The 27862-nt window shown below is 42.3% G+C and overlaps 1 protein-coding gene across 6 annotated transcripts in view; it reads left to right on the top strand.

Moving 5' to 3' along the window:
* Nucleotides 1–479: 479 nt before the first annotated feature.
* Nucleotides 480–27862, top strand: part of LOC125763365 (uncharacterized) — a 42578-nt gene continuing 15195 nt past the window's right edge. Inside the window, exons 1-8 of one of the 6 annotated variants that reach the window (XM_049426442.1) lie at nt 9792–9830; nt 10933–11009; nt 17590–18179; nt 19235–19348; nt 19641–19805; nt 26341–26551; nt 26629–26865; nt 26934–27115. In XM_049426442.1, the coding sequence (XP_049282399.1) occupies nt 10989–11009; nt 17590–18179; nt 19235–19348; nt 19641–19805; nt 26341–26551; nt 26629–26865; nt 26934–27115 (1520 nt within the window). In that variant the 5' untranslated portion in view covers nt 9792–9830; nt 10933–10988. The other 5 variants (XM_049426444.1, XM_049426447.1, XM_049426445.1 and 2 more) reach the window with 5 other exon arrangements.

Genomic DNA, 27862 nt, shown 5'->3' with positions numbered 1-27862 from the left:
GCGTGTGGTACAGTGCAATGCACAGCATAGCGTGAGAGGAAAATTTTAGAAACAGTCAACAAAAAAAAGTACACACGCTCAGTCGGAAAGAGCGCCAGAGTGGATTATGCTCTCGTTTGTTGTGCTAAGATGAACTCTCCGCTAGGATGCGTTGTTGATATGCATCTAGGGGAAAAACTGGCCTGCTGCGATTCTCTGTTGTTATGGGAGCGTGGAAAACCTTTTTGGAATACGCACGCTCGCATATTCACGCTCACCATAGCTGGCGCGGATAAAAACCGTTTTCCTAAAAATATTTAAAACTCGCTCAAGAGTGAAAGATGCGATGCTCTCCGCATGGTGCGGAGAGGATTCATCTGCGTCCCTTATAAGCTTCACACCTGTGCTCGCGTTCGTGTGTGTACGTGTGCAAGAGCACTCTCTTCTTCCTGAACCGTTGAGTAAGGAAATAGTTCGTTTTTTCCTATGTAGGCTTAGGAAAATTCGGCTTCCATTCAGTCGAAGGGAGAAGCTATTCCGGAGTGCACGTACGTCACCATCGTAGCTCACGCGGAAGTGTCCGATAGGAATCGACGTTTTCTGCTGGTGCGGGGTTTTGATTCGTATTCCCAATTCCCGTCCATAGTTGTGCAGGCATTTTGGGGAAAACCCGTACCCATCACCGAATGGTTTGGCGCTTCGTGACGGGCCGCGAGTTGTGTGCATGCAATTTTTGGCCGCATTTCAATAAAACGGAAAACGGTCCACAAACGCACACGCACGAGCATGAGCATTCGCAAGGGTGAGCAGGAAGCTCCAGACGAAAAATAGGACAAACCGGGGGCTACGACGACGACGACGATGAAATCGTGCAGCCGAGCGCCGAACCCAGATTCCGAGCCCGAGTAACTAAGCATCGAGAACCAAGTGAGAAAGCGCGAAAGAGAGCGGTAAAACTGCGTGCGTCTAGAGACAGGGCACAAAGATACAGCAAAACACAGTGCGTTTGGCTAATTGAGCCGGATACTGCACAAAAGGATTAGAGGGCCGCCTTGACTAGGGCTTTCCTTTTTTTGCCGTTAATCGTCCGCCCGTATTAGGAGCAAAGCAACATTCACACACAAACACGCCCGGAACCTGCTGTAGTGGAAAACCTGCAAAACGACGAACGGACGATTACGACCGATTAGTGTTACTGCAGGAAGCAAACCAAGTGAGCAAAACAAAATCCGCTTCATTGCGGAAAACTACCCCCGGACTGGTGGAAACGGACGTGGAGCTTGCTTCGATGACGAAATACAGTGTGTGGCGTGTGCGTGCATTACGTTTGATGCTTTTCGAGAAATGTGAAAACTCTCTGGAAAAGTAGGGAAATAGCAAAACACTGTTACTACTTATCCAAGAAGCCAAACACAAGCCAAATATCGCGTGGGTTTGCTACATTTACAAGTGCTTTGTGTAACTGCTTCTGTGTGTCTTTGCCTGCGTTTATACACACTTGGGTGGGTGCTATTGTGTATGTGTGCGTGTGTGTGTGTTTGTGTGTGTGTGCGTGCCTGAGCGTGGTTTGAATATGATGTCAAACAAGCAAGTACGATACACGGCTGCCCTACGGCTGTGGTGGTGAGAGTGTCGAAAATTCGTACAACGTCATCACCACGGTTTGGCGTGTTTTGTCATCGTTTTCCATTTTCCACCTGCTACGTCATTACTTTCAGTGAAGGAAACTGCTGCTTGGTGCGTCGCTGTATGTGTATTTATATATGTGTGTGTGTGAGTGAATAAATAGTACAGAAAAAGAGGGAAAACCGCCTACTGCTGCTGTACCGCTAACTTCCAAACCGTCGTGGGTTTTTGGTCAACCGTTTTTCTTCAAAACCATTTTCTCCCTCCGGACCGGTTTTAATACAGCACCAAGCAAACCTCCCCCTCCCGTATATCGACCCCACCTAAACAATTGGTTTTTGAAGGGAGGAAACGATGCCAAGGTAAAAACAAAAATTATAGCCACTTTTTTTTGATAGCCCTCTTGGTGGAGAAAACTCCTCCGCAATTGAATTTTATTTCCTTTGCTCAATGATTTTCCTCCTCGTTTTGTTTTTAGTCTTTATTGGTGTGTTTTGGTTGTTTCGCTCGTACTGACTGTGTTTTCGGAAAAATCCCGGGCAATCCTTTTTAAAGGTTTCTTTTCTTTTCTTTTTTGGGGGCTAACTTCATCGTATCGCCAACGGAAATGAGCATGAAAAGAAGCCATTTTCTTATCGATGCGCGTGTTCGGGTTTCTTTTAAACTTCCGGTGTTTCCTTTTTTACGTTATTTCTGCACATGTACGTGTGAATCATCTAGTAGGTCCTGTTGCTAAAAGGCAACATTAAGGCTCCGCTTCACTAATGCGAGGAAAATGCTGTCGTTTGCACGTGCTTCGCGTCTCCTTTCGCACAGGAGGATAAACGTTCCAACGACACAGCAAGGATAGGCGTCTAGTTTCTAATCTTGATGTGAGCCGCGAATGTACACAAGGTGTACACAACTATTTGCATTTTAACGACCACTTGAACGACAAGCTGTTGCGTTGCAGTGGTACCGTCGGTCTGTTTGACACGGGCACCGGAACGTACGGAAATCTGGATATCTCAATGGATGTTGTCTTCGGTACGAGATTGCAGCTATTCAGGCGCATAAGCATCATAAGCCATCGGAATAGTGTTCTGGGGATAAGTGATGCCATTTTCCACTGTTAAGACGTGTCAAAAGACTCACTTAACATTGCGCTGATTTCTTCTTAATTTGCGGTATTATTATCGCACCATAATGAAAATGATTTATTACGTGATACCAGTGGGAAAAGGTGTGTGAGGGATCGCAATGATCCTTTTACATCACAAAATTAGCTTGCCCACTCAATTTCTCCCCACAATGAAACCCCACAAGCATGAAAAGCCTACGTACACTGGTATACTAATCACGCTCCTAACACGAACACGAACCTTGCGTTGTATATCGTGATGGAAGTTTATCCATCACAAACAGCCACATCACAGCTTGCACATACTCACGGACTCGTGTGCATCTCGCAATGGCCTCTCAACCGAACAAATTGGCATTGAGTTTCAATTATTATTCCACCCATCATAGCTGGGCGCGTACGAAACCCGTTTTTCCGGGGAAAACTCATTCAATCCCGTCACGGGACCAGGATGCAAGCGAGAAACAGCGATTCAACGTATAGACCGATATCCTTTGCCAGGTGGATGATTCCTTGCCTTTCGATACGCGTTCCAGATGCCAAGATAGTCCTCGTAGCGGGTTCCACGAAAAAAACAAACAAACGCATTTGGCCGGGTTCTTCCGGGAAGGAAAAAGTGAATCGGGCAATCTTTTCGCTTTTCCAGCTGCAATCAATTGGAAAATCACGACCTACATCACTACCGATCAACGGTTGCTAAGAAACACGATGCCGGAAGGTGAGAGATGAAATATCATCACCATCAAGTCAAGGCGAAGACGTACAAGTACACTTTTGTGCCCAAAAGGAATGGCGTCGGCTTGACGTGACACATTTGGCATAGATGTGTATTGAATTAGAAATTAAATGTCACATGCATTTTCAACGCTCGGTACCGGGAAGGTTTCCTCTTCTTCAACCTGTACCATTGCATTTAGGTCAGAGAGTGAGAGACTAATGAAAAATGCTGGTTTTATAAAACAAAAAACGGATCATTTGAAACTCATCAAACAACAATAATAAGAATGCTCGGATTGGAACGGATTTTCGTACGATGAAATGATGAAGAAAAAAAGCACAATAATTTGTTTTATCGAGTAGCAAGACAGAGATAAAGACAATACATGTTCTTTTGGAGTGGGTACCATCCCAACGAATGCGAAATATGTCGGCAGCGAAAGGCTCGGAATATTGTGCATTGATTTTTAATTTGCATCTCATTCGAACAGACGAAAGCAACCGTTCGGGATGAGTTTTTCCACTGTCCTTCCTTTTCTCCTTTTGCACTATTCATCGCTTGACGCTCGTTTCTAACCGCGCCAGCAAACAATTACCGAGGGCTTAGGCGTTGTTGACACGTTTATTTCAATAGCTCTCTGACAAATAAACGAATCATCATCACCCAAAAATAAATCCCAACCCATGGAAAGGATCCAGATTGAGTGGATATAATCTAATATTTTTCCTCACTTTTCCTTTCGGTCACTATTGTGCCGATCTTGCGCGTTGATGGAACAGATTCACCATTAGGGTTTTCGGTAAAACTTTAAATCGCTACACGCCTAAACTTTGAACCCCGTCCGACGGATCGTGGAAAGTTGAAAATTCAACCGAATTAAAATCAATTTTCACGACTTCATTAGCGATAGCACAACTTTGTGTTTTTCAAGGGTGCGTTCGGGATCTTTGAACAAAAAATTAACCATCACTTAACATTAAATGAAAATTCTGTGAAAAACAAACATAACATTTTTCCCTTTCTTTGGATGTGTACCTACAACACAAAAATAATTCTACCATCCAGTCTAAGTTATGGGGGAAAATCAAAAGCTTTGTGCGCTTTCGCACACCAGCCGTTCGGCCAAAGATCAAACCCTTTTCGGTTTTTAATTATCACCCCCATTTAATCCCTATCCCAATCCCGGCGATTTTGCTGAAAATGTTTTAAAACTTTTGTTATTTTCCTGCTTGCTTTTCGCTACCGATAGATACGTTGGGTGGCGCTTCATTGAAGCTTGAAATACGATCGGATCCGGAAGGAAAAACTGAAAAAATCAAACATCATTCACGAACTTAACCTTAACACAAAATCAACACACGCGCCATCGAGATGGCTTAATTGCTTCCGACAAAAAGAAAGAGATAAACAGAGAGAGAGAAAGAGAGTAAAGAATAGTAAGGATTGATACCGGAAGCTTGCTCTTCCCTGCGCAGAGAGTTAGAGGTCGAAGCGGAGGTTAATTATTGCGAATGTTTTGATAATCTCTTTTCGGTTTGTTTTCCCACCCACTTTGGGTCATATTCGTTTTGTTCTTATGATTGAATGGCCACGGGTGATCTGCTTAGCAAGCTTATGATATTCGAGTATTTGGTCGGGACCGGGTCGATTTTTGTTATTCATCGACCGTTAACGAATTACCGACCGAAGCATGATAAGATCGCTGGCGAAGTTATTATAAATTTAAATAATGGTAATGCCTATACATCTGCTTTATAGCTTCTGCTTCGTGCAACTCCAGTGGGATGGTTTTGAAGCCTAAATTGCTTGAAAGTATGTAATCACTATTATTAGCATCAGTTATGATGCTTGTTGAGAAGCTATAATGAGTTAATTCGTATGCTATTTGACCAATGTATGTCAGAGAAATATTAAATCCCCAAATCTTCCAAACTGCACACCTTTAGGTTCGATTTTCCTTTAATTGAATGAATGGAAACAGCAAGACATTAATGTACATAACTTTTACAATAACATTAACTGTAAAACAAACATTTTGTTCATCGTTTTGCATACCTTTAGGCGTTTTGTGTATTTTTCTTTTGATTCACTGAAGCTGCCCCTTAAAAATGAGCAATAATAATATTTATTTTCCCAGTAAGGCATTTTAACGCTTATTCAAACACGCTGCCGATCCAATCCGCGCAATCCGTTCCATGCTTGCAATCCGTTCCAAAGTACTTAATTTTCTCGATTAGAGCTTACTAAAGGGAAAATGATTTCGCATAAAAATAACCACATGCTGCTGATTCCAATCGAACCGACATTAGCGCAAAAATGCTATTCCCGCTATTGCATTATTAACCGATTCGATTGATGGTGTAATGATTGATTGGGTCCTGCTACTTCCCTGCTACTGCCACCGTGGCGCTCATCCGACGCGCTCATACATATTGGATGATATGGATCGACCATTTCGCAAAACCCCCAACCCCAAGCGTTGGTTTTGCGCGGCATGCGAAAGTGCAGACGCCCGGTTCAACGATGAACTTTCCCTGTCCAAGAGTCGGTCAATAATTTATGCCGCTTTGCTACACCACGCGAAGCGGCACATTCGAGTGTTCGTGGATTGAAAAGTGTGCGGCTGCCGGTGGTGGGACGCCTGGCTGGATAAAAATAACACTGTTTCATTCAAGTCGATAATGATAAGTAGAATCGAAACGCCGTTTTGTTACTGGGAGAGGAATGATTCCAGCGAGCTGTAAGATGACTAGAAAACCTAGCGTACAGCACAACCACTCATCCACTCACAAACAGCAGCCACAAAGACTAACCGACGGGTGACAAAGGCAGCAGAAGCATGATAACGACATGCGAGCACCCGCGTTCGCGATCCCGGACAGACCGTCCACGGACGGCGACAAAATGGGCGCATAAAAAACAACCTTTATTGTTCGATACATTTATTCAATAGCCTGTATACCGTCCGTTTGTCGCCTGCTTATTCGGTCCGAGTGGGGACCACCCTACTCATTTCCCATTCGTTCGGCGCATAAAATCAGTAAAGAGCAACCCGTAGTGGATTGTGACGGACTCGCATATAAATTTAGATTTGAGCCGGAAGGAAATCAAGGACACTGGCTGGAAGGAAGCAAAAGCTAGCTACCCGTTGTTTCTTCGTTTTTATCGGTAAACGGGTGGTTCACTTTGTTTTGCTTTTATTATCTTCATCGCTTCCATTCGTGTGATTTCCTTTCCGCGTACTCCAAAATACAAGCGTCAGCAAATAGTGCCCGAAATCCTCAGGAAAGGACAACAGTTATATCGTTCAACTGGGCGACCGGTTGCAGAAATTCGTATCGGCCGCCCCCACTGGGTTCCGGGAGGTGACATTTGTAGCGACACCATCCGCCACCAAGACGCCGTCAGCTTCTTGGGACTTGTGTTGTATTATTGATTCGTCGTTTGTCAGCGCGAATGTGTGAGGGTGTGCAGAACTCGGGGCAGGCTCATCAAATGTGCGTTTCCACTATCGTTCCAGATAAGGTAGTTTCATTTCTGTTCACAACCATGTTTGGATTATTTCCATTTTTCTTTTTCTTCGCTCATGGTTTCTCGTTGTTAGTCTTGCGAAAAAGCAACAATCAAGTTGTTAACGAAGGAAATTTGTTATGCGATGTGTATAACTTTAGGCTACTGTGTACTGCGAATTGCATACTTTGTGAAAGAATTGTTGTCAAATAGTGGAGACAGTATCTATACTACACAATTGTGTTTGAATCTGTTGATACATTTTGTTTCTAAACCCCAACAAAAACATCACTGATAAACTGTTGATGTTGATTCAGATTGTTTGTTTGTTGATTGTCCGAGCGAATACGATTTAAATAGGAGTTGCCATTTCCTGTTCAAACTAACCACCCGGTTCTTAAACAAAATGGCCACCAAATTGACATCGATCGTGATTCAACCACCATCGAATGGTGCATCGAAGTTCAGTGAACCTTCCTTGTACGGTACGGTATGCAATGAAATATAAATCTCCTAAATTGCATCCGTAGCAGGTTTGTCCAGCATGGACAGGGACACGGTCGTTCGTTTCCATGCGATCGATTTACAGTCTGAATCGTCCCAGCACTTCTCGGGCAGGGTGAAATTAGAGATAAAGATAGGGTCAATAAACGGCGTGACAGTTCTGTACCGGGTAGGCGAAAGCAATTCCATAAATCGTTCATATCACCCAACAGATCCACATTGAATTATGCGACCTGCCCCGTTCGAAGTTGGCATTGTGGCAGGCTGCAACAATGCTCTCCGCACCGGATCTAATTAACGATGGGTTTCAATTAATTTAACGGTCAATGATACAATTGCTGTAGCGCTGGCAATATCCCGCATGGTTGAGGCTTACGTGAAATTGAAACAGAACCAACAGTCGCAATTCCATTTCAGACTTTAATTGTACTAAACTTTTACCCTTCTCTTACGTATTATGGACAGTAGTTGAGCCAAAGCTTCAACTCGTCGTTAGTTTATATTTAATTTTACAATTTAATTTCCAATCAAATCCTCTTTCTATCACGATCATCCTAAGACCGAATCCTTACAATTACATTTACAATACCTTCTTCCTCTCGCGCACTTCCTTTTTTCTCTCGATACGTAAAATCCATCATGCTTGTTACGAAAAATTGTCAATCCATGATCTTCACTCCACCGACTATCGACAGCCGGTCTCTCTTTTCGCTGACTTTTCGTCTTTTCCAAACGCCGCCACTGTACCAGTCAGTACCTTTGCCCCTGCATTCCAATTACAATGACAGAGATTTTCACACTCGACCTCACCTCCATCGATGTCCAACGGTTTGGTTCGCTCCAGCGCGAAGCCAATCCCATTAAGTGAGAACACTCTCTCCATCACATTTTAAGCCGCATAAATCCGTTAATGCCCCTGCCAGGGCGTACCGTGGCGCGTGCAGACTCGTCCATCCGGTCGTGCTGGTTGCTCTAAAACTACGGCCCTTCAACGGCCCTTCCTATCCGATTGACGCCACAGTTCCAGCGTGAAAAGTAATCTCTTACGTAAGCGTAAGTAAGCGTGGGCCTCGCGTTGAAAAATCTTTCCAACCACCCAACGTTGAAGGTGGAACGGAATTGACCAATCGGAAAGGGCACGATGGGTTGATGGGCTACTCGAAACGAGCGTTGCCGTGCTAGTGAATCCATCTAGCGTTTTGCACTGGCACGACTAAAACATTCGCAATTTCGGAACCTTCGGGACCTTTTGTTTCGATGCTTAGCTGCATGAAATGGTTCACCGGGAGACAGTCCCACACCTGACAGCATTATCTAATCAAAACCGCCTACCCGGCTGTTACCACAAATGTGACCACACCGACGAGATGGGGCTCTCCGAGACGTGTGACAGTTTCAATCATTTCGTTAGCGCACGTAAATCTTGGGCTAACCGTGCTACAGATCAGAAAATTGGAACCCTTGCAGTTACCACTTTGAGAAATTGCGAAGTCTCATTTATGTAGAAGCAGGACCAACGCAGGGGTCGTATTTCACTATCATTTCAGCTTCATTTTTTATAAGTATTTAATATTTGTTGTTTTTCATCCGCATCATCACCCCCGTACGCAGCCTATTCTAAAGGAGAGTCAAAAATGTCATATAAAAAGAAGTATTTATTGTTGCTTCTTTTATCATACAATTGATTTATGAATTTTCCAATTCCAAAAAACCAAAATAACTATTCAAGCTATTTCACAATATTCTACTAACCGTTTAACGATAGCGAACCCTGCAGAGTATTGCATTTGACAGCTGTCGTCGAGCACGACCGAGTTCTTAGCACAAAGCAATGCGACCGTAAAGGGGATCCTTCCACAGCCCTTATCGGATTTAACCCCTTCCCATTGTATGTGCGTGAGAATCACGGCATCCCTTAACGGTGGTTTCCTACCGGCCTACAACGATGAACACTTGATGGAGACGCCTGGTCACGCGTATCATGCGCTTTGGCTGCGTACTGATCCTTCGTGTCAAGGGTCACACATCGGATCAGAACTATAAAGCGAGTAAAGCTTTTACGTTCTGCTTACCGAACAGAGGCTGTGTATTGACCGGTTGATGGAGTATAATTAGAGCTAAATGAAGTATATTGTCAAAGCAAAGTGTCATTGATAATGGCAGCATCTGTAAATATCCCCATCTCATGGAGATGTGAATCAAGGAATGGGATCGTATTCATAAGAAAACATGACTTTACTATTTACCTTTCATTTATGCTTTTCTCTTCTCCATTTCGCTTTTTCCAGGTCAACGTGACTTTGCGCTTAAAGGGAAATGAAAGTTGATTTACATCACAACAATAGCTACAGCTCATCGCCGCATTATTGGATTGTAAGTATCACCACACGCTGACATTTAACAGACACACATACCGGTGTGGGCATCACACGGTCATTAATTTACCACACCCCGACCCTTTTTCCTGTTTGGTGGTTGGAACTTTTCTTGGGTAGCGTTTGTTATTTCATTTATGCTGACCTTTCCTTCAACGAACGATTAAAACCTTCCAAGCGCGCGATGTATGCGGTAGCTACCTTCATTTGTGGATGTGTGTGTACGCATCACAAAATGAGCAGAATTTATTACCTTGCCAGATCAAAGCGGCACAGATCCCACAACTTTTCCGGTGCACCCAAAAAACCTTCATCATCAGAAGTTTCCGTTTTCTCGATTTCGTGAAAATTAAGTGCAAATTTAATGAGCTCCACGTGGAAAATAGGAAGTAGTTCGGTGTCTGCCAAAATGAGGGGTAAAAAAGGGTGGTTCAGAACGCCCAGGTGCGTAACCGAGTGTGGTTTTGCTTTGAAGTTTTGGGCTGAGAAAAGAAAGGCAACAACAAAAGTTCTTCCTCGTTCTGGGCGAGCGCCGGTGTGGAGCAGAATGGAATTTTTGAAATAAATTACTGTACAGCCAGTTTGGCAGATTGAATTATTGCCGACAGGTAATCATCGGGCTGATGGATGTCTAGCGCATCCAGCAACGATCGATACAATTCTTAAACTTTTTATTCCTTGAGGATTTGGAAAGTGTACCCAGATGGCAAGTCGAAATTTTAAGCTATTACATGGATTGAAAGCTCTTGTTAGTTGAAACCAATGCGTTCGTGCGTGGTAACATCAAATGCTCGAGTTTTCATGAAACTCATTTGATAGAATACCTTTTTGGGTTGTTATACACACCTTGTTTAATACATTAGAGAGCGCTGCTACTTGGGTACGTTGTAAATAAAGTAGAATAAGCATTATTATCTTGAAAATGCCAACCATAATCCACAATGTGTTATAGTAGTTTTCACTTCAATGCCCTATAAATGATTTCCCTCCTTTTGCTCTACCTTTACTCATCCAACGTTGATTAAAACTCGATCTCTCTCGCTCTCTCTCCCTTGTTTCCTCTTTCTTTCTTATGAATCTCTTTCTTTCCAACTTTCCAGGGTGCACTCTGGTGTACGGTCGGTATCATCATATTCGGCGCTGTGGCTGTGATTTCATGTTGGATAAAACGATGCAGGTAAATAGGGTTGTGCTGGGGAAAAAGTAAGAAGAAAAAAAAAGTATCAGAGAAGCAAAAATAATCCATTGAACAAGAAAATAAAGTTGCTCGCTAAACAAGCACCACACACAAGCACAGTGCTGTCAGGCATCTACTATTCTTATGTGTCTGTGTCTGCTGTGGGAAAATGGCAACTCTCACTGATCCACATGAGCTTTTGTATACTGGAAAGCTTGCGAGCAGCCTTTGGCACTGGATAGCGAATAAAAAAGAAACGACAAGATACGGTACCCGTTGTGGGCCAACGTAAGTGGGTGTGTGTGTAAACGTGTGTGCACACATCGAGTGCAATGTAATGAAATGCAGTGAAAGGTGAATTGTGCAAAAATATGCCATAAACAGTGTGTCAACAGTCGGGATTCGCCTACGTGCTCGTGGGAGTGCCTGTTTTCCCTTACCACTTACTCTGTTGTGCATGTTTGCCAGGACACGAGCAGCATAAAATGTTGCAATACTGCTATGATACTCAGGTGAATCAGCGTCTGGCATGTGGTATAAAATGTAACAATCGATTCTCTGTTCAGGAACAGCGAAGAAGTAGGGTACCGGTTCATTGCGATAGAAACAAGCAAAAAAAAACAAGAACTGGTTACAACAAATCAAACACAGTATGAAGGTAAAACAAAAACAAAAAAAAAACACTGGCGGCTACATGCAGCAAGGCTACGTGAGAACTTCAAATCAACTATTGCTGGCAGTGCTGTTTTCAATAGATGGGTTATCGAAAAGAGCTGCAACGGTTTTCGGGGCGAAATCCAATTCAAATCACATTTCAGAGGCTCCGCTGTGAATACGAAATGAAATTTACATCTCGTTCCAACTCGACAATGTGAAGCTCGTCCATTTGTAAATGTTGTTCCGTTTTTTCCACTTCGTTAAACAACGCCAACGCGGCTTGACGAGTGCCCATGTCCATTGTAAAGTGTAATGAAATTGGGCTTACAGCTAAAACAAGAGAGGAGAGAGCATCTAGAACAAGGATGTAAAAAATACAGAAGGAAAAAAATCCAGCACAATAAGTGATATGGGTGTGGAATGGAAGGAAATTATACTAACAGACGACACAAATCCAGACATGTCAAACTTACACAATCACAAAAGCCGGCTACTTTTAGGTGGAATGTATTTTTCAAGTTACATATTTACTTCTTAACTTCAGACAAATTTTAAGGGCAATATAAACTCGTCGAAAATTTTGAACTTTTGTAGCAAATTTGTTACTTTTCCAATTTTTTATCTAAAATCGAAACATGTTTGATTACTCTGCATGCAAAGACAACATGAAGATTTTACAGGAGATTACTCGGTAGAAATAGAAGAACACATTTGCATACAAAAATCCCTGTTCCAATTCCTAGTTGTAACACAGAAAAACATATAACCCCCTTCCAAGGACAAAAAATGATTGAGTGCAAAAGGAATCATTAAACACGACGCATTTATGTCCTTCAAGCCTTCCACACCTTCTACACTCAATGCCACTGTTTATTTTTAATCCATCCTATACGCCTATGGATCTAGTATAGTCGACCCTGTAGGTTCTGTATTCCGACAAGCAAACTACGCAGAAGGATCCTTACGTTCTATTCTTCTCCCTGGAAGCCATAAGAGAAGTAGGTGCGCCTACAGGCTGGAAACAAGAAAAACACAAATGATTGATTATTTTGTAACCCATGGAAATTGATTTTAGATTATCTTGGCTTACAATATCACCGGAATGCTTCCTCTACTTCGGCCCTGCTAACTAGTGTTGTGGCTCTGTTTGATGCAAATAAACTATGCGAGATGGTCAACCATATGGATCCACTCTTCCGGTTACCGGTCCATACAGAAAAAGCAACAAACACTAGATCCCCTATCCGTTTGTATCATTTAGTGAGTCGATTTGCCTGTTTGTCTGTGCAAATCCACCCTGGAAGCGGTTTGTTTTTGGTTTCGTTTTTTTTTTGTTAGCTTTCCTGTCCTTTACCCATATTGTGTTGGGTTCGTGCTGTGTAGGTAACGAGTTTTTAACGATGGTTTTACATTTGACCCTTCGGCCGATCGAGATGTTTCGGTTGGAATGGAAGTTTTAGAGTACGCGATGAATAAATATCCATGAAAGTTGAAAAGGGATTGGTGTACGTAAAACATCCTAATTGATCGATCGTGGAAATTTTATTCCTCCCTAACAAAGCTATCAAACAAGCAGTCGCTGCAAAATTACAAATCAACCTAAATTCGAATTTAGGAACTAGATTTCAACAGCAAAACCATGCAAGTTCCATGCAACCTTTCGCCATCAACAAATCTACATCTAACTTAATGCCAGCACGTACAAAAGTTTCCCATCCCAACGCAGAACTTGTTGTTTGGCCTGAAATTCCCATTTTCGAATGCCATCGTTTTCGATCCATATATCAGTGGTGGAACCACCAACAACCTACATCCACAAGTTGTGCAATGATTTATTATTCATGTGCACCACCGATTTTATGCACCGATTGTTTACCATAGTGACACTTTTGGGACCGAAAATGTCTATAACTGCGAACGGCGCACTGTGGCCAGTAAGGCTAACTTTCCATTTCAGTTTCGAGTGGGATAAGAAGTGGATCAGCGAACGTCCGAAAGGACGAGACGGTTTGGAGGTAGCGGTAGCAGTACCTTCGCCGTTTTAACCGCAGCATTCGATTGCAGAAATGTAAGTCGGTTTTATTTTCCACTAAGGGCACGCTTTCAAATCGACCAGGGATTATGCCGTGTTTCCCCCTAGACTGCTTATCTTCATACATGGCTGAGTTTGGATGCACAGTTTGCAAAAGTTTTAAGTGGCTTCTTGAAACGTACATTCGCTCTGACCGCTGCAGTATCTGTGACAAGGGAGAATGATCTATTTTCTTTTCTTTATGTTTGTTTGTATTTTCCAACCCAAAACGGTTTTCCCTCGCCCCACCTCTGCCCAACCTCCTCACACGGTGCATTTGCTGACGGATTCTAAAGATGAAACGTTCAACCTTTCCAGTACGCCCACCATCTTCTATCTACCCTTCCATTCAACGGCGCGATCCAAAAGGTCAAAGGGTAAGGGAGAATTTCTCGATCATAATTTCTTGCTGCCGTGGGCATAAAAAAACCCCCTTCACTGCTCTGCCCTGGTCGGTTGAACACACTTCACAGCGCGTTCATCTTTGCGTGTATCGCCCGACAGCGGGTTGGATGGAAATGGGAAAAATTATAACTCCTCTCTATTCACCCTTTTGTATCCGTACCTTACCACCTACGCAATTCATTTGGATGATCACTTCATTCCAAAAGCTCCCCTTCACGCCTGTTTTCGGGCGTGCTTTTGTTTTGAAATTTTAATTTTGACATTTTGCGTCCGCTTTCCAACAGCTCTTTTCTCGCGTTTTGCTTATCCTGGCAGTTGTTGCTCTTCCTTCTGCGGAATCCACCAAAGCAAAATCATTTGTACTGCGCACTGGTGTGTTTTAGCTCATGTGGGACGATGAAAATATATATATTTCACAATGTAACCGCCGGCGGGGGAGAAAGGCCTTACAACTAACACACTAGCTCCTGCTCACTTGTTGATGAGTAGATAGAGGTACAAACACAGTGTGTTGTGCAGCACACTCAACGCAAACGGAGCATTAAAACGGTTTACGGTTTCACTTGTGCGACACTTCGGGCTGACAAGCACTGGCTGGCGTAAAGGCCTGTCTCGTTGCTTCGCTAAATCTCGATGGGTGTTGGTGAAATGAAATTTTAAAAATTCATAACTCAAACCATTCCAAACCCTTGTCACGCCTGTCCGCCGGAAGCTGTTTGACGATGAACATGCATTCCACGACAGGCCTAGCATTTCCATCAAAGTGTCATTTTCTGGACATCCAGTAGGGTTTATGTTTATAAACACACACGCTTGTCGGCTGTCTTTCTTTGGCCTTTCTTTTCGACACTCATCGACACTACCACAATGTCCTAGCATTTCCAAACATCGAACCAACCTTCTAAGCGCCTGGACATCTTGCTGCTACGAGTCGTTCCCTTCAACAAAAACTGAGTAATTTCCTACCTGGATTGGTGCACTCCGGGCATGCTGGGTTTTATTCGCCTGTATCTCTTCTGCGTATTTTGGTTCCGTTTCTTCACGCTACAAGCCGCTACTTCCTAACCATCTTCATCAAACAGACTGCTGGGAAAATGTACCCATAGGGCTTCGATGTTTCTTCTTCCGACCGGAGAAAGCAAAGAATGGTGTACACTTCTTTCATCCGCCACCAACCTCTAAAGCTTTCCATCTTCGTTAACCGCCCACGTACGCAAGGTATATAAGACTCAGAGAAAAAACTCAACCGTACCAAATGTCAAAGGTTGCAGATGGTTGGAAAGAAATTTCAAGATCTCAGTACATCTCGGCGTAGAGTTGAATGCCATTTTCGTTCACTTCTAATTCTGTCAATAATGTCTAAAAATGGCCGCTTTTCCAATTCAACTAAATCGCTCTGTTTAACATAATAGTATTTGTCTCGGTGTGTTCTTCGACTTAGTACCCCCGAAAGAGGTTGTCGGCAAATACATGATTAATTAACCGACCGATGCCAATGTTGATGTTGAAGCCTACATCCAACGGTGCAAACCGTGCTAAAACCAATTCCGATGACCGAAAGATACGGTGCAAAGTTTGGTCACCACCAACACACGTACGTAGCGATGGATCTACCGAACGAGCAAATGGCAAAGGCAACGAAGTGAAATAACCAGTTCCACAATTTTCCACCGACGCTCGAAACAAAAACCTTCTTTACACACGCGGGTTGGGCCCGGGACCGTCGGTCGGTCGGTCGGTTTTGCTTCGTTCGCCAACGCAACCCACACAAACATTTGAGCTGTTAATACGCCCGCGACAAAGGCCGCAGCTAGGTGGCTTCACCGGCCGTTTCCCAGGATTCATATCCGTTCCGTCCGTCCGACGACACTGACAGGCTTTTTGTCGCGTGCTTAGTACCAGAAACACAGTAGTGGAAAATCGCGGAAATTTTTTTTTTGTTCCTTACCCGGGGCCACCACCACACACCCAGCAGGTGGTTGGTCTCCAGTGTGCGTGCAATGTGCGTTCTATTGGCAAACGCTAAACCGGATGTAAACGTTCTTCCGCTAAAAGTGCTGATGATGATGTGCAGTTGAGTTGTTTGCGTAAAAATGTCGATGAAGGGCTGTGAAGTTCCGGTGCAGTTGCAAATCTCGCGTATGTTGCAAGTGTGTTGATCCGTTGCGTTGGCGTTTGTTCGTTCGTTTAGAAAACATTTCAAAATCACGTCGAACTTTGATCCAAAAACGGCTTCCGGCGCTTGGATGGTGGTGGTGCATGGTAAAGTTACGCTCTTATGGATGCAATTTATTCTTTTCCATCGTATCGGCTAGCAGCACACCATTAGTACGCGTTTTGTGCGATACTGCTGCCTTACAAGGTGGCAATAAGAAGTGGTATACTGGAAGGCGGTCTGACAGTGTAAAAACGTATGGCAAAATGGCAGAAACGATGCTTTTGAAAGCTAACGGAAAAGCTAAGTGACAGTGTGGCATGAGTTTTCACTTTTTAAAATGGCAGGGAATGACTGACGTTCCTTAAACTGGACGAGTGAACAGCTCAAATACGCCACAGTCATGCTGGTTGCAAAAGCTTTCATGTTGATGGCTTCTCCCTCAACCACTGCTATGGAAAGGTTGAAAATTTAATAAAGTTCCTTATGTTTTTACACTAACATTTTACTTGTAAAAATTATAGCATTAATTTTTTAATTCAAAAAAAGTGTATACGCTGATTGATTATAACAAAAAAAATCCCAACCTTACAATAAAACTAAACCATTCCAGTGTCCTTAATTGTTTCCTTCGTGCTATGTCTTCACACGTGATCACCGATATATAGCGACCGACAGTTGGTTGCCACCAGGTGATTTAATGCGCTTACTTGCATCGCCATTGGTTCCTCCCACCTTGCCGCCACCCATCCTTCCCTTTTCCTCTCACAAATGTGTGAGAACTTAAATGGAGACGCCCGCATACAAAGCCGCTACACTTTTATGCCATTGGCTTCTTGCCTCGTGGCTATTCACGGCACAGCTACACGTGTATCGGCCAGGTGATGGAATCAGTTTGAAAATGGACATTTTTTTTTCTTATGCATATCGACTACTTGCATGTTGCTATAGCTTACCTGTTTGATTTGAGCTACACGATCTAAACCATAAACCCGCCAAATGCCCCTGCGATAAGGCTGTAACTAAATGCACGTTTCACAAGGCGCAATCGACACGTGCGTGAGGTTTGATTCTTTCCTTTGTTTCACTCATAAAAAACAAGAAAACCGCTACAGTAACTTCCCGTTGTGACAAAGTTTGTCACACATTTTAAGTAACCGCTGCTTCTCGCTGCTATCGGCCGTACATTGAGTTTTCGAGTGTGTGTTTTTTTTCACTGGCAATCGCTTTTAAACATTTCCCTTCGTGCACTTCGTTCACTTGCTTCGTGCCGCCGAACGTCACGCCACTAGGATACAACGAACAAGCAGCCACCAGCAGCGGCTAGATCACAACATCCAAAAACTCATCCCGAACAGCAGAAAAGACTGCGTACGGTGGACACTACATCATCACCTTCATCACAGCAACCGAGCAACACGGTGCAAAGGGAACAACTATTGCCGACGGTACCGCTGTCACAGCAAAACCGCCAGCAACCGCAACAACAACAACAACCATCGAAACAGCTCCAGCTGCACATACAGCAGGAGGAACTGTCGGCTTTACAGGAAAAACCATCAGAACACGTCCAAATTCATTGCCAGCCGGTTGGGTCGGCGGGAGCGACGGTACCGCGGCTTGAAACGCCGTGCAAACCGCCCAAGGACGGAACAGGTACCGGTGCGCCAGTGTCCTTTTCCTTCTACAAGACAATCAATACGGTGATCAAAAGCAGCCGCAAAATTATAGTGCGCGTTTGCGAGGTAACCAATGTAAAGACCAAGCTCAAGATGTTCAATCTCTACTCGACGATGAACAAGCGCAATGGCGCGGACGATAAGGAAGCGAAGGAGGTCGAAACTACCGGTCACGATCGGTTCTGTCAGGAGCGACCCTCAAGGTAAGTACGGTGTGGTATACCGGCACCAGTGTCGTGCTGGCCACTGGTAAAGTTCCTCCCGACTGTGAAGCCAGAATGCAGAGCAAAGAAAATCTAAAAATCTAAGAGAAAAAATAGTTTACTATTCAAAGAATCGGCCTGTTTGCCAGTTTTAACCACAGTTAAAGTGCTTATGATAGTAGAGAAAGGGGCCAGTTCATGTAATGTGTTATTTAGAGAACGAAATGTTAACATAATATGATTTTGTTATGCGTATTGCATAATTTTAGGCGACTTGGAAAGTTTTTAAAGAAAAAGTACAGTTGTCGTCCGAATTGCATACCTTTAGGCACTTTATTGTGCAGATTTCGTTAGATAATCAGATCAGAATATTCAAAAAACTTGATTCTAATGGCATAGTGAAATTTATGCTTGAAAGCATTATTAACCTATGTTCATAAGAATTGCCAACGCTCTTCACAAAGATTGCTAATTAACCGCTAACAATAGGAGAATGATTTAAATAAAACTGGCCATAAATTACTGCAGCTTTCAAAACCGCACCACTTCTTTGTTCTAACAATTACCCCTTTGCGTCTGCTGCACATCGGGAGAAGCTTACAGCTTTTCCACTACCAACACCCACAACAACTCTCTTCTCCAATCCCTCTGCAGCCCACAGCACCGCGTTCGCACGACAGCTTATTAAAACTAAAATTGTGTTTTGCTTTTATTCTCTCTCTTTTTTTCTCTCTCTCTCTCTCTTCCCTTACTCTCTGATTTCCAATTCCTTATTACTAACTCCTTGTTGCATCGTTTGTTCCAATTGTTTCTATGTGTCTGCCTGTGTTCGTTTTTCTATCTTCCTCTTCTTTCGTTCTTCTCTCCACGGAATCCTCACTTTACCACACGATTGCATCCGATTGCATCCACATCCTGTTTAATTTCCTAACCTCCCTGTTTGCCAACTGCATCACTTCCATTACCCTTTCTGCCTATGCATGGTATGGCCTATTCGCGAAACTACTGCCCGCAAACAAACAAACACACACGTATGCGCCGCCAACATTTCCTAGGTCGAGCTACCGGCGGAAAAAGAGAAAAATGAGACGTGCCCAGTCGGCGGCCGAATTCCAGGAACCGCGCACTGAACCACCCCTAACAGCGGCCAGCAAACGCATGCTGTTCAGGTAATTGAATGCTCTCACTTTTCCCGCCCCGCTTCATCCATCGCTGCAAACGTCCCATTGCAAACGTCCCAATAAACTCAACTCATTCTCTTCAAAAGAATGTGGCTTTCAGATTGCGTTTTGTTCAATTTTGCCTTCGGTTCGTGCTTAATTGTTTCCCTTCTTTATTGTGCAGCATTATAAGTTCTGTTTCTGGGTATTTTTTCTTTCTTTTAAATGTTTCGGTTTCATTCACTCCTCGCGCCAACCATTTACGCTTACCGCACGCGCCATTCTGCTCTTCGTCTTTCAGAGGTCGATCCATCAGCTCCGAGCACGACAACAACTCGGAAACTGAACATTCCGAACGATCGCCGCTGGTCAGCGCTAAGCTCGACTCGCTGGCCAAGTTCCTCTTCAGCCGGAGCCTGCTGCAGGATAGTACGGGCGCGACCAAAGAGAATGAATCGCCGACAAGGTTTCTATGCCCTTCATACTACTCCATACCTACTACTTCTTCATACTACCTACCTTCTACTACTACTACTACTACTACTACTACTGTTACTACTACCTCTTCTAACACTACCGCTACAACAATGTTCAACTGTGCCCTCTACCATACCGTAGCCACTTTATCAATTTACTTTATTGTTGGTTAATGTTCTGTATCTGCATTTGAATGTATACATGCACAGTCTACTCATACACGAATACATTTACCTTTACCGTTCCCCTTCCCAATAGCATTCTTCAGTAAGGATAATTTATTTATGTTCGTAATATACAACAATCGCTGATTAACTTTCTCCTAAATCTTAAAAAAAAAGCTTAACAATGCGGCAAACTTCCAATGCAAGCGAATTGTATAGTTCTTACTGTCTATCTTATACCCCTTTAAGTATGCAGTTCTCATGCAAATTTTACCTAACATGTTTTTGTTTTCTCTTTTAGCAAACAAACACTAGCTGATTTTTGTATCGTTTACTTTTCCACAATATTATTTAACAAATTCTTAAATATGCGTTTTGTTGTAGTTCAACAAATTCGCATTAAAACAAATCATTTTTTTTTCTAAATTTCCAAAAAAAAAAGCTGAGGCTAAATAGCCTTAAGAAAATTTCAAATTTTTAGAATTTTTTTAAGTTTTTGATTTTTTTATTATTTTTTAACTTTTTTTTTATTTCAAGCATTATTAGAGTGAAAAGAAACTCATTGCAACCCATTGGCATTAATATAAAACAATTTCATTTTTTTTCAAAATTTCCCAAAAAAATCGTAAGGGGTAAGCCTTATGAAATTTTCGAGTGGAAAATTTTTTTGAATTTTTTTTCTGATTTTTTATTCTTTTTTAAATTTAAAGCACTATTCAAGCGAAAAGAAACTTATTGCAACAAATTCCCTTCAAAATACATCACATTAAAAATTTTGCTACATTGCTCAAAAATGAGGAAAATTTTACATTTTCTCAAACAGGGTAAGGAACTTGGTTTCTCGAATAACTTCTGGCACAGACATCTGAGGGCATGGCTGTCCAAGAAGAAAATGTAGCCATTGGTGCCATCTATCGACCACAAGTTAAAGATTGGCGATTCGTTGGATACCGACCGAGTTATAGGCAAAATTTGGTGCAAAAATGAAGAAAATTTTACATTTTTTTTTAATTTTTTGATTTTTTTATTATTTTTCACTCTTTTTTTTATTTCAGGTATTATTAGAGTGAAAAGAAACTCATTGCAACCCATTGGCATTAAAATAAATCAATTTAATTTTTTTGCAAAATTTCCCAAAAAAATCGTAAGGGGTAAGCCTTATGAAATTTTCGAGTGGAAATTTTTTTTAAAATTTTTTTCTGATTTTTAATTATTTTTTTAATTTAAAGCATTATTTGAGTGAAAAGAAACACATTGCAAAAAATTTGCATGAAAATATATCACATTTATAAATTTTGCTAAATTGCTCAAAAATGAGGAAAATTTTACATTTTCTCAAACAGGGTAAGGAACTTGGTTCCTCGAATAACTTCCGGCACAGACATCTGAGGGCATGGCCGTGCAAGAAGAAAATGTAGCCATTGGTGCCATCTATCGACCACAGGTTAAAGATTGGCAATCCGTTGGATACCGACCGAGTTATAGCCACAACTTGGTGCAAAAATTAGCCTTAGGAAATTTCAAATTTTTAGATTTTTTTTTATTTTCTCCACTGATATCCGTCCTTACCATCTTATTAGCTACCATTAACAACCCTGTTTTATTTTCTCCACTCCCGCCTACACTTCTTATTCTCTCATGACCGTACCACATACACTCACAACCATACCAATACACATACATCATGTCACACATACATCTAGTGTTGTGTTGCCTTGCAAAGCAAAATAGATAATTCATTCGATGAAGTTTTTCATACTCATAAAATAATGAGAACCGACCCAATGCGAAAGATCTAGGGTCAAGAGTCTGTGTATAATTGTTCTTCACTCTGTGCACTCTTGTTGTTTTGCGTTTGTTTCCAAAACAAAAACAGATGCCTTTCCCTTTTTTAACATGTTTTTTTCTTCTTTATTGTTCACTAATGATGTATTAAGCTAGTACTAGTTGCTTTTACACCAAATTTAGGTTCTTCGTCTTTTTATAAGTTTTTCTTAATATTTACAATTCTTAGAGTAGCTGTCATGTTGTTCTATTCTTTCTAAAGGCAATTTATACAGACATACAGATCTATTAGCTTTAAAACGACTTGTAGATTATGAAAAAAATATTATTAGAAACAAAGCTAATGTATCGTGGTACAAGAACTTTTTCTCATGTTGTGAAGTTAAACCATCTTTAGCAGCTCTCGACCGTGTAGATAAGCTATTAAAATGTTTGCATCGTATCACATAAAATTCTGCCTGGTTCATCTTGTTCGGTAAAAATCTACTATTTTCCAAGATAAGGTCTAACAATTTTGTATATTCAAGCTTCCATTTCTCTAGCACAAAGATAAAAGAACTTGTTTCCATAAATAATACCCCAGAGCGAAAAGTTACCCATGAATTCCACGATCGAGGAAAACCTTATCTCTAGCCACTTTTGCTCAGCTCTCTTTGTGGCCAAAGAACAACAGGAACTTTTATTTACCTTTCAGTAAATGATAAATAGAGGCAAACGAGAAAGGTTCACATTATTCCAATCCTTGCAGCAAGCAAACCGTTTGCAATTTTCTCGCTTAAGTAGATATACGTTTCCATTTTTCCTGCTACCCTTGCCTCGGTTTCTAGCAAATGGACGGCTCATCAGAAAAAAAACAGGTCAACAACTCGGTACTTCATACTAATTGGGATTCGCAATGTATTTACTAGCACTGCCGCCTCCACACATATCGCCGTCATCTAGGACGATGGTTCGTCCTTTATGTGCAGCAATCTTGAAATCTATCACTAGGGGAGGAAAAAAGACTCCCGATGAAGGAAAGTAAAAACAAATCGTGGTGAAAAATTACGCTTCTGCGTTCTGACGAGATACTACGAACCGAATCCGTGTCCAAGGTGGCACAATTAATGAGTCTGCCAACACTCAGACAATGAAGTTGGCTTCAACTGACATCGGAAAGAACTCTTGTACCTACGTGCACGGATGCTTGCTTTCGGAAGAACAAATTCTCATTCGTGCGATAAGAATACGCCATTCCATTAGGGAACGTTTCATATTACATTACTGTTGCCATCAGTTGACATGTTTGTTTCCCGTTCATCTGTTCCGAACAATTATCTGTACCGCATTTTATTTGTCCCATGTTGTGGGTTTTCTTTCATTTCTTACCCGGGTTTCTCTGAAAGATTTTGGTTTTGTTACACTTACTAAATGAAACTTTGTTTAGCATTTTCTTCTGTTCGATCCAGTACAAGAGCATTCCACTCCATAATTGAAAGAGTATATGTACGTGTAGCGTACGATTGTGATTGAATTAATAACAAAAGCAACCAATTCGAACACAAAAACTCACAAAATACACACAACAAAAAACTAACCAACTACCTGCCAAAACGACTGCCTCCCTAAAACGAAGGGATCATTAAGTACAATTAATCAACAATAAGTAATTTAGTAATACGCTAAGCACTAGATAACCCACCATCCCAGATTGTTGTAATGTAAGCCAACCAATTAAGAGACAATAAAGTAGCCCACCAGCGTGTGGTTCCAAAAAAAAAACTAATCGATTCCAAATTTTCCTGATACACCGGATTGCCGTAGATGTCGCTCCAGCTTCGACAGCTACTCCGTCCGATGTCAGTTGTCAATTAAACTGTCAAAAAATAAATACTACAATATTACGCATACTGCAATATACGCACACACACTGTCAAATGTTGGGAAAATGTTACTTAAGCTTTAAACATTCAAACACACGCACACTCTCACGCAATTGAAGAGGAAAATTTTACATTAAGCATACGAAGAAAAGAACACAGCAATGCACTTACGCTAGTTCGTTGCGAATAAGCCAGATGCAGTTCGATAATGGAGTGCCATTTGTTTTTGAGTTTATATTACTCGAATGAAACGTTAGCCTTGATTTAAGTTACTGAATGTGTCTTTGTTTTGTTCATTCTCATATTCTGTATCTATATTGTACGATTTTTATCTATTTTTTCTGTCACACTGTCACGCAGTTCTACTCTCTCCCACTCTTTCTCTTTCTCGTTTCACTTTTTCTCATATTTAACAATCTATTCTAAGATTGCATTTTAGCTTTTTAGAGTTTTCTTATATTTCTAACTCTATTTATATTTGCAGTCAGTTTTTTTATAATAGAACACTTTCGGTTGTTTCCATGGTAGGCGAATTAGCGTGGTTAGTGCTATTTTTTGTACACTACTGTATAAGTTACAATTTGTTTCGAACAGCTACATTGCCGTTTTTTATCCAAGGCTAAGCTTTCGCCTTGTGCAGCCTGTCATTCATTTCGCTTTCCACTGCAACACTAGCTATCTCTCGAGTCCTTCGGGAATGGATAATTTAATGGTTCTTCCTTCCTTCCTTCTTATCTAACCATCAAAACCATCATTCCATTGCATTGTTTCTCATCCGCTTCACTGGCCTTCCCAGCGTACATTGCATCCTGAAAGTGTATACCTTCCACTCACTTGCCTGGCAATGCTCTTCTTATTCGTTTCATTTTTGGCAGAAAACTACTTCAATTGGAAACGGGCGGTAGCCAAGTGTGTGAATATTGCATTACCCTGCTCGGAGTAACTTTCAAGCTAATCTTTTCGCTTGAGCTATATTTATGTCGCTCTGCTACCGTTGTGCGTTAGTATGACTGACAGGCTTACTACACGCCTTCCGTTTCCGCTGCACGGAGGTTGTCCATTATCAATTTAGTGCGAAACTTTTGCTCTATCTGTCAGTTACATGTTGTCCTTGTTAGTCGTCAAGTGTAAATTCACATTTCCCACATCCTGAACATTTGGGATTGTTGTTCAAAAACTATTTTATACGATGTGATTCCTTCTTTATACTATATCACTTTCTAGATATTCATTGTTTTCTCTTCAATTTCTATTTCTATTGCTTTTTGGAAAAAATGTTGATTTGATGTTTATGATATTCAACAAAAAATAATGTTTCTAAGTATAGCTATGTGTATGTGAGAATGTGTGAAATCATTCACCTGATTGATTGTTCTAAAACCCTTTCAAGTGTGTTGCTGTTGTTATGCTCTCCTTTTCGATGTTTTCCTACTGCTATTCTTTTATACTACGAAAATGCAAATTATTTCATACATTCATCAATGGCTGGAAAACTGCTGTTAATTGAACGTAATTATCACGTTGACCTTTTTCTTAACGTGTTGCGTAAAACACTCCTGCATGTCCAACCCCTGAACAATGTGCAGAAACCTCAGTCGAGACTCCGAGTCTCACTTATCCGTTTTCCAACTGACTCCGAAACAATAACAACAACAAAACGCATTTTTTCTTTTATTGAAACAAAACAAAAGAAACTAAACCACGCCATCAGCAGACAAACGAATACCCATCAATAATGACTTAGCACCGGAAAAGCCATCCAACCGATGGAGGCGCCTGGTCATTGTCACCGTAAGACGTCGACCGGCCGGGTCTGCGACTGTTCGTCGACAGTAATGCGATTAGGTGAAACGCTTTGTACCGTTACCAGCCGGCTGTGCACGTGGACTTCGGTACCGTACCGCGCACTAAGGCCCATCGATTATTGACAGCTCCGAGCCACATGCAATTACCGTGCCACCAAAACGCACGTGGCCCTACAATTTCAAACAAAGCAAAGCTCATGATGGGATACCTCACCGAGCGTGGGAAGTGGGTGGTGGGAAACTATCACAAAAGCTCATTGTTTTGCGCTGGGTCATAGAGCAATTTTTACGTACAATAAAAGATTCCCGCCCGTTCATCGCCGTCGTCATCGATTATTGTGTGGAATGCCTGAATGTTTGTACACTTTTCCCCTTTCTGTCCCGTTTCCTGGTTTTTTGGGGGCGGTTATCGAATCTGTCGCTGTTTCACTTTCCATTCTGAATTTCGTCTAGTGCTCATCATTTTCTGTACATAGTCCAGTGCTCGCTAGCGTCCAATTAGCTCGCACGAATTAGTATACACTGACGAGCTAGGCGTCAGAGGCGTTTGTTTGCCATACCGTTAACGTACCGTTGCATATGTTGCATAGCCCACAGGTTTGTATAGTCGTGTTCCGGTGTTGTTGCATTCGATATTTCAATATGTTCGTTTTTCTATAGCGTTTCCATTTAGTATTTCTTTCTCTGTTCCATCCAAAATATCAATTAGTGATTTCTTAGTGCTGTGGAAAAGAAAAAAAATAAGAAGGGTGTGATGGGGGAAACTGAAGGGAGCAAGGGAGAAGGGGTTGTAATGGGAAGGAAAAAGAACACTACATGGCTAAAGCCCACCGGCTTGGACGTTCCATAGTTTCTACTAACCTTTGCTTTGGGGTCGATTTGCTCTTTGTTTCTCTCTATACATGCAGACACAGCGTGCGCTACCAGCAGTATACGGCTCTGGACAGTGGTATCGGAGCGCCGGATCGCAGTCCACGGGAGCGAGCGGCACGGGAACGGGCGTATGCCGCATGCCAGGAATGGCTACAGAACACAGGCGGCCGGTACGAGTCCATCGCACACCTAGATGACATCGGATCGCGCTCGAATAAGCACTGGTTCCTGCTAAACGATTGCACGGTGCGCACCATCACCAACTTTCCTACCTTTTAATTACTCATTCCAGCTTTTTGTGTTCGATCTTGCATCGCCCACAGATACGTACCGATCGGCTTATGACGCTGCTACCATTACCTCCCGATTGTATTGCCTTAGAAGAGTTGCCGCCCTCCGAATGTCCCCAGGGAGTGCTGATGGAGCTGCTCGGCTCGCTGCAGCATCCGTACATTTATCCGGTGCTAGATCTAGGTTTTTTCCCCTCCGATTCCCACCAGTACACCAGTCTTGTGATGCCATTCAATCCCCGCGGTAGTCTCAAGGATCTTATCTACAAGGTAGGGCGACAAAAAGCGATGCAGTGCGTACACTAAGTAATATTCATCTTATCTCCGCAATATTCTAGTCTCAATGGAACGAACCGTGGAGTCGAAAGTATACACGAAAGTCTACCTGTTTGCCCCTGTCCCAGGTACAGCGGCTAGGGCGACAGATTCTGGAGGCACTGTTGTTCCTACGCGAGCGCGGTATTCCTTCGCACGGTCATCTGCATAGCGGTAATGTCATCCTGCAGAATGGGGTCGCTCGGTAAGTTTGTAACACATCGCCATTCATTCTCAAAGAAAACTAGGAAGCTTGCAACTAGGAAAAACAAGCAGCAACAATTGTTTATCGTCTAAGCTATGTGTTTGGGCCGTCCATTCGATAGAACAACAAGTTGAGCTACGAGCATAAAGTAAAGCATACGTAATTTCAACAAATTTAAAACGAATTTCTACTTGCAAAGAGCTCAAGCATTAAGATAAATCTCGTCGGAAAATATATTGAACATATTATTTTTCCAATTCCCCGGCAAAGCGCTCTTTAAGGGTGTTTCCAATCACACCAACCGTTTGGACGTAACACGGGCCTTTCAATTCGGCTATATGTACCTACAAATGAAAAACTTTTCAAATCATCCAAAGTTCAATATACACCCGGTCCGGTGACGAAACCGACAAGTGAACCAAACCCGTTTCGGAGAACATTGTTCAAAGTCGACCTGCGACATGCTACTACTATACTCGCTGGCCTTCCGATGTCCAACCATTCTTCGTATGATCCATGGCACGTACACTGCTGCCATGTTCGTACGTTCATTTTGCCAGTTCGTGTGCCAGGAAGTGATCTGCTGGAGTATAGCTATGCCCACGCACATATGCCCACAGGCACAAGGATACAGACGACTAGTAGGATCGGATTTCCATCCGGAAAGGGAAAACTTTCGACCATATCCTATCCGTGACCAACCTGAACGGAATGAGTACATCCATGTGTTAGGGCGCACTTCAATCA

The sequence above is a fragment of the Anopheles funestus genome, chromosome 2RL (genome assembly GCF_943734845.2).
Source record: "Anopheles funestus chromosome 2RL, idAnoFuneDA-416_04, whole genome shotgun sequence".
Classification (NCBI taxonomy): Eukaryota; Metazoa; Arthropoda; class Insecta; order Diptera; family Culicidae; genus Anopheles; species Anopheles funestus.
The sequence above is the reverse complement of the archived record's forward strand: the minus strand, read 5'-3'. Positions and strand labels throughout refer to the sequence as shown.